At 42.0% G+C, this 13803-nt stretch overlaps 3 gene segments (V, D, J or C); 1 reads left to right on the plus strand and 2 right to left on the minus strand.

Moving 5' to 3' along the window:
* Positions 1-4697: 4697 nt before the first annotated feature.
* Positions 4698-5179, minus strand: LOC115579237 (Ig kappa chain V region 2717-like). The segment is given in 2 exon segments: positions 4698-5020; positions 5128-5179. Coding segments are annotated over 2 exon segments (375 nt in total).
* A 5610-nt stretch (positions 5180-10789) lies between these two features.
* LOC115579238 (Ig kappa chain V region 3381-like) lies at positions 10790-11271 on the minus strand. The segment is given in 2 exon segments: positions 10790-11112; positions 11220-11271. Coding segments are annotated over 2 exon segments (375 nt in total).
* Positions 11272-11546: 275 nt separating this feature from the next.
* Positions 11547-12860, plus strand: LOC115579239 (Ig kappa-b4 chain C region-like). The segment is given in 3 exon segments: positions 11547-11560; positions 11790-11842; positions 12529-12860. Coding segments are annotated over 3 exon segments (399 nt in total).
* The last annotated feature ends 943 nt before the right edge of the window (positions 12861-13803 follow it).

Below are 13803 nucleotides of genomic sequence, written 5' to 3' on the forward strand. Positions count from 1 at the left end.
GATATCAAGTTCTGCATGGAAACTGTTACCATTGACAAGCGCATCCGGGTCTATCCAATTCAAAAGCTCTGGATGACTCACTGCATGAAAAGTGGGATTTTCGGCCCCGTAAACGCCGGAAATCTCCCTAATTTTCGGCAGTTAACGACAATTTACAGGCTGTGAACGTGGCGTTTGTCTGTCCTGAAAAATTGTTGGAAACGAACCATGACGTCAGTGGAGCTCCTGGAGGTGCGAACAGCTCTAATTTGCATATGAATAGCAGTGAAACCACGCCTGGCCAGAGAGTGTGTGGGCTGGCTTGAATATCCTCACTCGGTATTGGATGAAACCACTACTCATAAACAAGCAAAATCACTCGTGATTGGTCACCCTGGGTCATTATAAATGTAAACCCTGGTGGGAATATATATATACATATATATTATGTTTATATATTTATTCATTCATTTATATTTATGATATCATCAATGACACGAATGAATTTACTGAGGAAAGGAACATTTGCCAGGAAGGAGTTGTTTATTCAAAGAAAGAGTTTTATTAGCACAAACACACAGCATGTACAAAGCATAATCTGCCCACACAACAAACGGGAAGCTCACAAGAGGCCCAAAATCCTACAGCACCGCGAAGTGTCTGTTTTTGCAGACGTCTGTGGTGCGCTGCCCTGTACTTCGGAATCGCCTCTCATGTGACAGCAGTGTGGCACAGAGCTCGATGAGCTCCCGGCTGCGAAAGGACGGAGATCGCACAATTCATCCAGACACCCGCCATCTTGTGCCGTCTTCCTCCTCAGACATCAGGTCCATGGTAGCGCACTTCCAAAGGTCCACCTCATCCTCAGCTAACACATCTAATCTAATAAATCTTACCCTCTTTGTCCTCGAACGACTCCGAGCTGAACTCCTCACAGCTTCAGCCTGCGATGCAAGATCTGGTTGTTTGTTGTCCTGCGTACTGTCTCGTATGTCTTACAGGCAGCTGGAAAACAATTAAAAAGAGTGGTATGTATAAAGAAATGCAAGTCACAGTAAAATTAAGCGAGGGAGAAAACAGTAACAGTTACTTACACAATGGCGTCATTATCGGCATCGTGTAAATCTGGACTTGCAAATGTGGCTCCGAGCTAACAGGAGGTCACAGCCTTGTTATGAGGCGAGGTTAGTCTGTGAAAACAAAATGCTCGCAGCGATAAACCTCCGTGTCCCTCTGCGGCAGCGAAGCTCCGTCCGTCGGCGACATTCTAGCCTAGCTCCTGCTAGCTAGCCTAGCTCCTGCTAGCTAGCTTAGCTCCTGCTAGCTAGCTTAGCCGAACTTGCTTCGTGTCCATTAAAACACAAACACTTCGACTGCGATGGAGAGTCCAACTCACACACTCACAGCACGTCGTCCGACAACAGTTCACAGTCCGTTAGTGATAAAACACGACACTGGCGACACACACAGTCCACTGTTAGCTGCTCGACGCCATTAACTCTCCGCTCCTTCTTCCTCGTCACTCACCCTCCGGTCAACCCGGAAGTGTAAAAACTCTTCCAGGTCATGAACTCTCACACGCAATAAGAATTACTTTTCAACTGCTTTTAAAACATTCAGAACCCATGAAATTATAGAAATACTTTCTGTTTTTTACATTTTTATATCTTGGTTATCTCAAAATATTTCATGCAAATTTTAACTTCTTAACAACTGGCGCTTTGTCTTTAACTTGTTCCCAGGAGAGAGCAAGAGAGAGAGGGAGAGAGAGAGAGAAAAGTATAAATAATCTTTTTTACATAACATTGGCCATTGCTAATGACATACACAGTAATTAATCTAGCATACTTTCATTAAATAAATCAATTCAAGCTCAAATATAAGGGTCTATAATAAGGCTATACTGAGCCTCATCTATTTATAACAGAGATTTTCTTAAAATGAAGTTAACACCTTTTGAAAAAAGGTCACCTGGGGTAAAACTCCCCCTGCAACCCTGATTTGCATTTGTATAGCTCACAGCATTTCATTTACATGTTAAAGCCTCCCCTAGAATCAGGGGGAGGGGGGTCATTGGGGGACAACTGCCAAGCAAGGCCCACGCCAATTTCCGACAATTTACGTCAGTTTTCGGTGTTGCCTGCAAATTGCCGCTTGCAGCCGCAAACCTGAAATTCCACGTCAATCTACAGTGCCGCATACTGACGAAAATCCCACTTTTCATGCAGTGTATATCTCACAGACTGGTGGTGAATGGGACCACTACCTGCCACAGTGTGCACTTGCCTATAACTCAAGCGTTCACTCAAGTACTGGATTTTCCCCTTTCTTCCTTGTACATGGGAGAGAACCGAACCTGCCACTGGATGTCATGCCAAACTGTCACCTGCAGTGACTTCTTCTACACCAGGTACACCAGCAGCTTATGCACAGGACCTCACTACACGTTTGTCACATGCTTTCAGAGATGCAGCCCAAAAATCTGCTGTAGCCAAACACCCAGGGTTCTCCCCAGATGGTGGAAAAGCGGCGCTGCGCCGCTATACCGCTAGGTCAGCGCCGCTATACTCCGCGGGTGACGGTGACGAGCGTCCGTCCCCCGGTTGACAGCGAGCAGCTCCCGGCTGATGGCGATCAGCGTCCATCCGTCCCCTGGCTGACGGAGTTGATGACTGTCCGTCCATCCCCCCACCCCCCCACGGACTGACGTTGACGAGCGCCGCTACACTAAACATTTCTGGGGAGAACCCTGGGTCCTGAAAAGGATGAGCAGAGACGGACACCCAGGAGTCACCTATGAGATTACAGATCCTAGGAATGCTCACGGATATGGATTGTTCACCATAACAGATTAGGCCTACAGAGGGTACCTGCCAGCCGCCCGAGTTGGCCTTTGACAGACCCTTATATGTTGTGTTTCATGTTATTTGGGTGCTGTGATTTTGTATTATCTGGTTGTTTACACCTGACTGTTATTTGAGTATGTATCAGGTTACTGCCTTATTTCTTCCTGCTCCATTGTAATTATTTTGTTTTGACTGAAGGTGTTGCTCAGTGCTGAGTTGATGAGGCTAACAATGTGAGTAAGGGTATTAGGGTTACTCGATTCTTTGTGATTGTTGCCTTCATAATGTCATGTGTTTACATTACTGAGCTTGTTTGAAATGAGGACATTTCTACTTGTGGCAAGGGAAGACTGTAACCGTAATTACTGTACACTTTATATTTTGGATCATTTTTATGTTATTATATTATGTTTATAATGTATATTATTTGTATACTTAAGTTAATGATAAATACAATATTATTATGTTACTGTTACATTATATGTTTCATTGTCGTTTTGTTGTGCTTTTGGGTTGATTGTTCCCTCATGCTTTTGTTTTGGTGGGCACAGGTATGTGTGTGACGTTGTGGTACGCCATGCGGATCAAGGTAGTTGTTGTGTTTTGAACCCCGACATGTGAGGTCAGAGATATTGTACTGTTCTGCCATTTTGGTGAGCAATAAAAGAAGACTGATGAAACGAGAATTGTAGCCTGCTTTTTATCTACAGCCAGAAGTGACTGGAATATGCTACCAGACAAGAAAAGAGGGTTACACTCGTCCCGTGCGAAGAGCTGCATTTTCCCCATAGCCAAATACCGGAGTGTTGCCAAACATTTTAACTCCGGCATTATTAGATTGTTTCAGTTGATTGAGAACGTTATTGCATCCCTCACCAACTCAACCAAAACTTGAATCCCTTCGCGGTCCTTCCGACATGGTTTTAATAATTCCCTGTCATTTAGCGTCTCCAAAACATTCCGCTGTGACCAGGTCTTAGCGAGTTAGGAGTCCTCTGGACTACTTCTAAGGTCTCTCAGACTTAGGTGCTACTTTTAGGCCTAAAATGTTTTGTGAATAACTCTTATTTCCTTGGTGGAAATTCCTCCTAAAGTCCTGAAGTTACAACTGACACGCCCATTATTTTTAGGAGTTGCTCCTAAATTCTCTTGTTAAGAGCTACTTTTAGCCTTAAAGGGATAGTTCGGGTTTTTTGAAGTGGGGTCATATAAAGCACATATCTATAGTTGATCTGTTTCCTACCGTAATAACCGATCAGCGCAGCCTCAGTTTGGAGAAGCAGAGAGCTGCTCCAGCCCAGACGCTCTGCTTTGTACTGCAGTGAACGGAGTCCAGAGAAAAAGCAAAATAAACCTCCTAAAACAAGGCTCACCTACGCATTAGCGAACTGGGCAACAGGTGATCTGCGAGCGGCGAAATACAGTAGGAGGCCCAGTTGCTGGACGAGAGGTTTACTTTCGATAAAAATGAAACTTAGCGTTTTTATACCGCTGTTTTTTGACATCCCTTTGCACAACAGGAATTTATTTGTTCATTTAAAAAAAACACACACAAAAAAGGGCACTTTTTAATACGAGGCAAAAAGGGCTCAAGCACCCCTTCGGCCTTATGTGTGCACGTGCCTGCTTGGGGTCCAATTTGGACATTTTCACTTAGGGGAGTACTCACTTTTGTTGCTAGCGGTTTAGACATTAATGACTGTGTTTTGAGCTATTTTGAGGGGACAGAAAATTTACACTGTGTGTGTGTGTGAGTGTGTGTGTGTGTGTGTCCTCAGTGAAGTGTATCAGTCTCTGCAGTAGCTTCCAGCTGCAGCAGTCAGTTCAGTTTCTGTTCAGTCTGACTGAGGGAGGTTTTTGTACGACGGTTTTTCACTGTGTGAACACATACTGACTGTTGATGTAGTGATAACTCTTACAGTAGTAAACTGCTGCATCTTCAGCCTGAACTCCACCGATGGTCAGAGTGAAGGCAGAGTTTGATCCACTGCCTGTAAAACGACCTGGAATCCCTGATGCTCGACTGCTAGCAAAGTAAATGAGAAGTTTAGGAGTTTCTCCATCTCTCTGTTGGTACCAGGCTAAACGGTCATTACCATAAACACTCTGACTGGTCCTACAGTTGATGGTGACGGAGGCTCCCAGAGCAGAGCTCACTGCTCCAGGCTGAGTCACTGTGATCTGACCTCTGGACTCTGAGGACACAGAGACAAAAACATAAAGCAGCGTCATGGTTTTGTGGGCTTCATTTCAGAGGGACGGATGTTGATAGAGGAGAGGAGTTTGATTCTCTGGACTTTACCTGTGAAGCAGCAGCAGAGGAGAGTCCAGATGAGGACGCAGATCAAAGTCATGTTTTTGATGAGGAGGATTTCTGTGTCTTCTGTTGTCATGAAGGACAGCTGTCAGTCATCCAGTGTTCAACTCTCAGGACTATAAACTCTCCCAGAGCACTGGAGCATGGTGCTGCTGATGCAAAGTGGCTCTCTATGGAAATGCTTCAGTTATGTCAACCTGGACCCTCCCCATGAGTTTTGTCTGATACATCCAAGAGATAGCACGCTGCAGAAGTCGGGGATGCACTTATGGAGGTGATTGACAACGCCACAGATCCAGCCATAAAAATTGAGGCACAATCTTTGGCTGAAGATGTTGGATCTTACCGCTTCTCAATCTGTACTGTAGTATGGCATGACATCCTGACCAAAATTCAGCATGTCAGCAAATTATTACAATGGATGTTGCAGTCAACCTTCTGAGGAAAACTGAAGCCTCTATTATTAGCTACAGAGACACTGGATTTGCTTCTGCCCAAGTGTCAGCTAAAGAAATGTGTGAGAAGATGAATGTTGAAGCTGTTCTTACAGGTTTTTTCCCTGATTGCTGAAACACAATTTTGTAAACTGGTGTGGTTTTATCAAAATACTTAACTCAAGTCACAGAGCCACACACCCAAACTGCAAATTTCATTATATATCCTGCAAAATGAAGCACTGCAACTAAAACGACATATAGCATTATCAAAATCAAACTTTTGCACCAGATGGCACATACTTCTTTCATATTACAGATTTTTGTCTAATGAACTACACACTGTTGGGCATAATCAAAAGCACTCTCATCTTTAGCATGCTTTGCCATAATACTAACATAGTTCAAACTGTAGAGAATTCTTCAGATTGTTCACATGCATAGAAATACTTGCAGATACACAGAGAGTCCAGCCTCTCACAGTGTCAGCCCATGGTTGATGATATGATCAACTAAGGTTGCTCTGATTTCGACTTTCGACTTTTATTTATCTCACATCGGGGAAATTTACTTGTCACAATAGCAGGTAGACAGACATACAGACACACAATAAGTACAGGACTTAGAATACTAAAAAAATACTAAAAAGATTTGAATAACAGAGAAAGAATAAAATATAGATAAAATATTTCATTTGAAAGTTGTTGTCTTCTTTGGCCATGACCTCCTCTACCAGCTCTACCTCTCACTCTTCTTCCCCCTCTCATTCTCACCTTCCCTCCTCCTCTTCCTCTCACCTGTGGTCTTTTAGTGCTTACTTCCTGATTGAAGTGGTAACAATTGTTTGGTAGGTGGCACATATAGTGGCCAATGAGCTCATGTAGGGTTATTTTAAATGGCAGTGTTTTGAAATGGCAAACATGTGACTTTATGTCAGATTGTTGTGTCTTATGCAGAGAACTTTGTTCAGTGCATTTACAGTTTTTCTCAATTGTTTACACACATTTTCTGAAAGCATGCCTCATGCTCTCAGAACTCTACACACAAATCAAAAAACACACACAACGGGCAAAACCCCTCAATTCTCCTGCAAAAGGAAAGTTTACATTCAAAACAATGTTATTTCTTCTCAAAATGGTATTTTGTTTTCAAATGACACACACAAACCATCAAATGAATAGACATTTATAAGAACCAGTTGAACACTGATGTGCTCAGTGTAAAACACTATGATGAATGGACAACACTCTTCATTCAACATATTGACTTAGGCCTTTTTTGTTCAGTTACACTTACTACAGTCAGTACATACATAAGTGTGCTGTAAAATATTTGAGAATATTGTTTTTATACTCAGGACACACAAATACACGGTAACAGATATATTTTATTTTTCCCACAAAACAATGTACACAGTGTACATCCCAACCAACACAAAGTTGCATATACAACAATATATGGTCTACATACAAAACAACAGAAGAATTTACTGAACACAGTTACAGTAAAAAAAACAACAACAAAAAAAACAAACTGTGCAGCATGATCTCCTCTGTTTCGGTCTGGCCACAGCACCTCATCCACATCACAAGCAATGTTTTCCCTGGCCAAGCAGCAAGAGAAACATCACCTAGCATGGTGAATCCAGCCATGAAAAGCGCTAACTGCTATATATCCACATGCGTCTGCCATAGCTTGGAGGAGGGGTATACACATTTGTGGATTTCGGTCATAAACTTTCCATCTCCAGGCAGAAAAAAAATTCTCAATAGGATTGAGGAATTGAGAATATAGATAGATAGATAGAATTACTTTAATGATCCCAGACTGGGAAATTATTTTAAGGGTTAGGGTAGGGAGATGAACAACTATAAAGCGTGGTTGGGCAGTGAACCAGTTACGGACCAGAGCAGCTCAGTGGAAACTTGCGTTGTCCCAAATTACAACGTACCTGAGCTGATCTGGTGGAATTAGTGTGTAGTGTAGGGTGTCCAGGTGTTTGCCTATGTGATGAGTCAGTGTGCATAGTAGGGCAATTAGCTTTATAATTTTGAATGACAGTGTGTTCCTTGTGAAAACAAGAGATTTTCTTCATGAAAATTGTGCCAAATGCAGAGAATTTTGTGTAGTGTTTTGAAAAAAGTGTGTTTTAGAACTGCAATTTGAGTGTAAAGCAGGAATTGTGCTTGTAGTTTAGCAGAATTGGTTCAGGGGGTTGGTGCATGAGTTACATGTTGTGGTCATTTTGTTTCAAGTACCAGTTTTTGTGTGTAAACAATTGAGAAAAACTGTAAGTGTGTTGAAAAATAAAAAAATATTTTTCCCACAAAAACAATGTACACAGAGTACATCCCAACCAATACAAAGTTCCATATACAACAATATACGGTCTACATACAAAATAATAGAAGAATTTACTGTACACAGTTACAGTTAAAAAAAACAAAAAACTGTGCAGCATGATCTCCTCTGTTTCAGTCTGGCCACAGCACCTCATCCACATCATAAGCAATGTTTTCCCTGGCCAAGCAGCAAGAGAAATATCACCTAGCATGGTGAATCCAGCCATGAAAAGCACCAACTGCTATATATCCACATGCATCTTCCATAGCTTGGAGAAGGGGTATACACATTTGTGGATTTCGGTCATACACTTTCGATCTCCAGGCAGAAAAAAAAATTCTCAATAGGATTAAGGAATGGAGAATATGGAGGGAGATAAAGCGTGGTTGGGCAGTGAACCAGTTATGAACCAGAGCAGCCCAGTGGAAACTTACGTTGTCCCAAATGACAACTTACCTGAGCTGATCTGGTGGAATGAGTGTGCTGTGTAGGGTGTCCAGGTGTTTGCCTATGTGATGAGTCAGTGTGCATAGTAGGGCAATTAACTTTACAATTTTCAATGACAGTGTGTTCCTTGTGAAAACAAGAGATTTTCTTTATGAAAATTGTGCCAGATGCAGAGGATTGTGTGTAGTGTTTTGAAAAAAAGTGTGTTTTAAAACTGCAATTTGAATGTAAAGCAGGAATTGTGCTTGTAGTTTAGCAGAATTGGTTTAGGGGGTTGGTGCATGAGTTACATGTTGTGGCCATTGTGTCTCAAGTACCAATTTTTGTGTGTAAACAATTGAGAAAAACTGTAAAATGTGCCATTTTGAATTGCAAAATGTGTGTAAAGCAGAAAATGTGTTTAAAGTTTTGGAGACTTGAGAAGAGGTTTTGCTCTCTGTGTGTCAGTTTAAATATTTGTTCTATGCATGTCATTTTAGTGTGTTGGCAACTGGAAAAAACTGTAAGCAGTAGAGGTTGCGAACAACAAAGAGACAGTTCTCCTATGAGGCTCCTGACCAGGAATAGACAGATGCACTGAGGAATGGAAATTTACTTTCTCAATGTGGTGGTGGACGTCTCCATTGTTTAACTACAGGAAAGATTAAGACTTTGGGTGAAGTTGAGATGAACTTTGGTGTACTTGTTAACTTCCCTGACCTGCCCAAGGAAGAGATAAGAAAACAGTGAAACACTCAGCAACACCCTAAAGGCAGGAACACACCAGCCCAACCGTTGGACGTCTGAAGCGTTTGGAGAGACTCGGACGAGGTCGGGAACAAATATGTTTGGTGTGTTCGGCTCTGTCGGAAGCTTTCGGAGCCGCACGGATGTTGTCGGATCCGACTGAGCATGCGAAGTCTGAGGAGGAGGGCCGTCGGACGTCTGAGCCATTGGATCCTCTGATTGGTTGTGTGCCAGCTGAATGGCCGTTCTGATTGGCGGTGTGCTGGCGAATCAGCGCGGTGTGTGGGAGGAACTGAATACTGTGTGCGCTTTGTTTTTCTATGCACTCCGTTCCGTCATTCCCCGTTTTCATGTTTTGCAGTAGTGGCACCAGACTAGTTGTTACGTCCGTTCAGGACGAATTAATTTGTGTCAGTTTTGTAATGCCTCGCTGCATGTTTAGTATGCAGCTGTTTTTTATCGGAAATAGTTAAGTTTCGTTTTGATCGAAAGTAAAGAGAGTTGCGTGCATAAGGTTGTCGTTTACAACTCACAAGACAAGCGCCACCCGCTTATTGCATCTCGCGCAAGCGGAGAACGTACACGCTACTGTGGCGTAGGCAGCACGTCGACAGTGTGGGTGCTGTCACCATTCCAGTGACAGTTGCTGCTGCAGAGAGGAGCTTCTCCAAATTGAAGCTCATCAAAACACACCTGAGATCCACTTTGTCTGCGTTTAAATGGACTTGCACTGATGAGTATAAACCGTGAGGTGTCTAGGCAAGTGTCATTTAATGACACAATAAATGCCTTTGCTGCAAGGAAGTCCAGGCGTGTAGAATTTAGCTGAAATGTAGTTGAAACACATGCTGGAAAAAGTGACTTGAAAGTTCATTGTTGTTGTTCAAATAAAACTGTTGTGAGTGTTCAGATGGTTCAGATATTTGTTTTTATTTGGGGGGGGATTATCTTGCCTAGGGCACCAAATGGGCTAGAGCCGGCCCTGGTGCCAGGAGAACTATTTCCTATAAGTTCTTAAATAGCATCTGGTCTTCATTTTCCTCATCTAGCATAATTAGCACATGGAATTATTTGTGGGAAGTTGGGTTTTCTTGTCCTCAACTCAAGGGATCAGGAACATTGCTGTCATTCTATAAGAACAGCTGGGTCGTGATTTACCTCAGCTAGACTGGTAACAGGCTGTTGCTGACTAAAACCAATTCGTTAAGCATTTTAAAGTTTTGGTGACATTCTTTCAAGTATGTTTCATCACATCGCAGATTATAGCATTTCTGTTCAAATATTCATGGCTTGTTTCATTCCTGCTTGGTTAGTGAGCCTTCTTGGGTGAAGTACTGCCTATGTTTTGTGGGATTCCTGGTCCTCTTATTTTGGGAAGGATTTATCTGCTGCTGCGCAGGACAGATGTTCCTTTATTACAAAATCTCCCTGCAGAGTTGATGCACCAAAGACTTTTTGTCAAGACTTCATCAGCACATAACATCTCTTAATCTGTTCAATCTTTAGTCTATAATAACCTTTTATCTTTACTTAATTTACCTGTCTGTACAGATTGACTGAACTGTGTGTGTGTGTGTGTGTGTGTGTGTGTGTGTGTCCTCAGTGAAGTGTATCAGTCTCTGCAGTAGCTTCCAGCTGCAGCAGTCAGTTCAGTTTCTGTTCAGTCTGACTGAGGGAGGTTTTTGTACGACAGTTTTTCACTGTGTGAACACATACTGACTGTTGATCCAGTGATAACTCTGACAGTAGTAAACTGCTGCATCTTCAGCCTGAACTCCACTGATGGTCAGAGTGAAGGCAGAGTTTGATCCACTGCCTGTAAAACGACCTGGAATCCCTGATGCTCGATAGCTAGCCCTGTAAATAAGGAGTTTAGGAGTTTCTCCATCTCTCTGTTGGTACCAGGCTAACCGGTTATTACCATTAACATTCTGACTGGTCCTACAGTTGATGGTGACGGAGCCTCCCAGAGCAGAGCTCACTGCTCCAGGCTGAGTCACTGTGATCTGACCTCTGGACTCTGAGGACACAGAGACAAAAACATAAAGCAGCGTCATGGTTTTGTGGGCTTCATTTCAGAGGGACGGATGTTGATAGAGGAGAGGAGTTTGATTCTCTGGACTTTACCTGTGAAGCAGCAGCAGAGGAGAGTCCAGATGAGGACGCAGATCAAAGTCATGTTTTTGATGAGGAGGATTTCTGTGTCTTCTGTTGTCATGAAGGACAGCTGTCAGTCATCCAGTGTTCAACTCTCAGGACTATAAACTCTCCCAGAGCACTGGAGCATGGTGCTGCTGATGCAAAGTGGCTCTCTATGGAAATGCTCTGACTGACTCCAACAGGGACTTGGATTACTCTCATCATGCTGGTTATCAATCGATCAATCACAAAGTATTGATTAGGATATTTTCAATGCCAATTCTATTTGAGTTTGAGTTCATGTTTCTTGGAATAATGTGTATCACAAAGTTGTCTGTCTTGTTTAAATTAAATGAAGAGTAAATTAAGTTTCACTAAAATGAACAAATATGAAATAAAAACATACATTCTGTAAATCTGTGGCTCTGTGTTATCGCCCTTTTCATATCAGCTGATAACATTTTACAATCAGAGACTAATTGTGTTGAGTGTGTTTGTGTCAAAGTCAGAGAGCCGTGTCTCTCTACAGTCAGAGGTTTTTGTACGGCGGCTCAATGAGTTTGTATCACTGTGGTGGACTTTTGGTGGAGGAACCAGACTGGATGTTGGAAGAAAGTTTCTGCACAAATCCTTTGTAAAATACTGTGAATTCATTTTTAATGTCATGTTTTGGATGTTTGAGGCAGATAAATACATCTTGTTTTAATTCCAACACTTTTAGTCTTCATGTTTTAATTCTCCTCCTTTATCATGGAGGCTAACTCAGAGCAGCTTTACTAAACATTTCTTTACACATTCCTGTCAAAGTGACATTTACACAGCCTGAAGTGTAGAAAAGATAAAACTGGAAACCTGTTTTGCAAATGTTTTGTAAGAGGAGATGTAATTTTTCACCTCAATGATAGCAGTGTTCAAAACGCTCCTCTTGTCCAACATTTGATTGCAGTCGGTTCATTTTCTGTATTTGTGTATGTGTCCACTAAATATTTTAAAGTCACATATAGTTCAGGTTTTGTCTGATTGTGATGAGAAAGTTTGATGTCTTTTATTTCCAGTGTAGTTTGATATATTTCAGCTCATTCTGTTTGATGATTCTCTCTGTGCTGATATGCATGAGAGGCTTCTTAAAGGGAAGTGAAACAATGTGTGAGTGAGTGACTGGTGGAGCAGAAAAACCATCTGACAGAAACTCCTTAAAGGACTAAATCAACTCTCACACAGTGAAGGTGTCCCAGTGTCTGCTGGTTGATTGACAGCAGTGTGGTCCCTGTCCTCTAAGCTGATTGGTGTCTCCTAGGTGATGTCCGTCCCACCCTGACGGTGCTGCCCCCCTCCAGTGAGGAGCTGCAGCAGGGGAAGGCCACGCTCATGTGTCTGGCCAACAAGGGCTTCCCCTCAGACTGGAGTCTGTCCTGGAAGGTGGACGGCAGCAGCAGCAGCAGCAGCAGCTGGGAGCAGAGCAGGAGCCCCGGGGTGCTGGAGAAGGACGGCCGCTACAGCTGGAGCAGCACCCTGAGGCTCCGTGCAGACCAGTGGAGGAAGGTGGGCTCTGTGACCTGTGAGGCCACCCAGGGCTCCCAGACTCCAGTCTCAGAGACACTGAGGAGAGACCAGTGTTCCCAGTCCTGACCTGACTCACTGGGACTCTGCTGCTGGTTTTACTCTCATACTGCTCTCAGCTCTCTCTCTGTTCTCTCTTTCTCTCAACATGTTTCAACATTAATGTCTTCTTGCTTCTGTTTCAACATTTTACAACAATAAAGATTTCATTACCTTTTATTATAAATGTGATATGTCTTTGACCTTCTTTTTCAACATGTATGATATGAGGAACATTTGTCAGATTAATGCACACAGTCACATCAGAACCAAATCCATTTTTCACAGATTTCTTTTTAATGGTTTTAAGACTACTGGTTTTATCCAACAGAGTTTTTTGTTTCATCAACTCTCATTAATGTAGATAATATTAAAACCTATTTAAAAGGATTAAGTCATTTATCATTACAATGTATACATATTTTCTGAATGAATACATCTAAATAAAATAACAATAATTCAGCATTTGAAAAATATATCAGAGTATCATCTGTGTACAGTGATAACTCCTTCTCTATATCCAGCTTGAACACAGTTTGAAAGTTTAATTTGTTTTGCTTGCAGTAATCTTTCTCTGTTTCTCAAAACATGTCTGAACATTAATGTTTTACAACAATACAGATTTCATGACCTTCATTATAAATGTGACATGTCTATGTCTTCTTCGCAACATATATGATATATGAGGAACATTTGTCAGATTAATGCACACAGTCACTCAAATAACAACTCCATTATTTCCTTATTAGATTTTCATTGTTTTAGGACTGTGGATATTCTTCGGTAGTCTTTCTAATATGATAACTATGGATTCATTTGTACATTTTAAGCATCAATTTAACATGATTTCTGGTTCATGGGTCTTGAAAATGTATTCAAAATGTTGTCCGTCTAATGTTAATTGATTTAAGTTGAAAATGAAGTTTTGTTTATTTGAAGGGACGTGCATCAGACTGACATGAAACCATCATGA

Source organism: Sparus aurata, chromosome 3, assembly GCF_900880675.1.
Source record: "Sparus aurata chromosome 3, fSpaAur1.1, whole genome shotgun sequence".
NCBI classification, from domain to species: domain Eukaryota; kingdom Metazoa; phylum Chordata; class Actinopteri; order Spariformes; family Sparidae; genus Sparus; species Sparus aurata.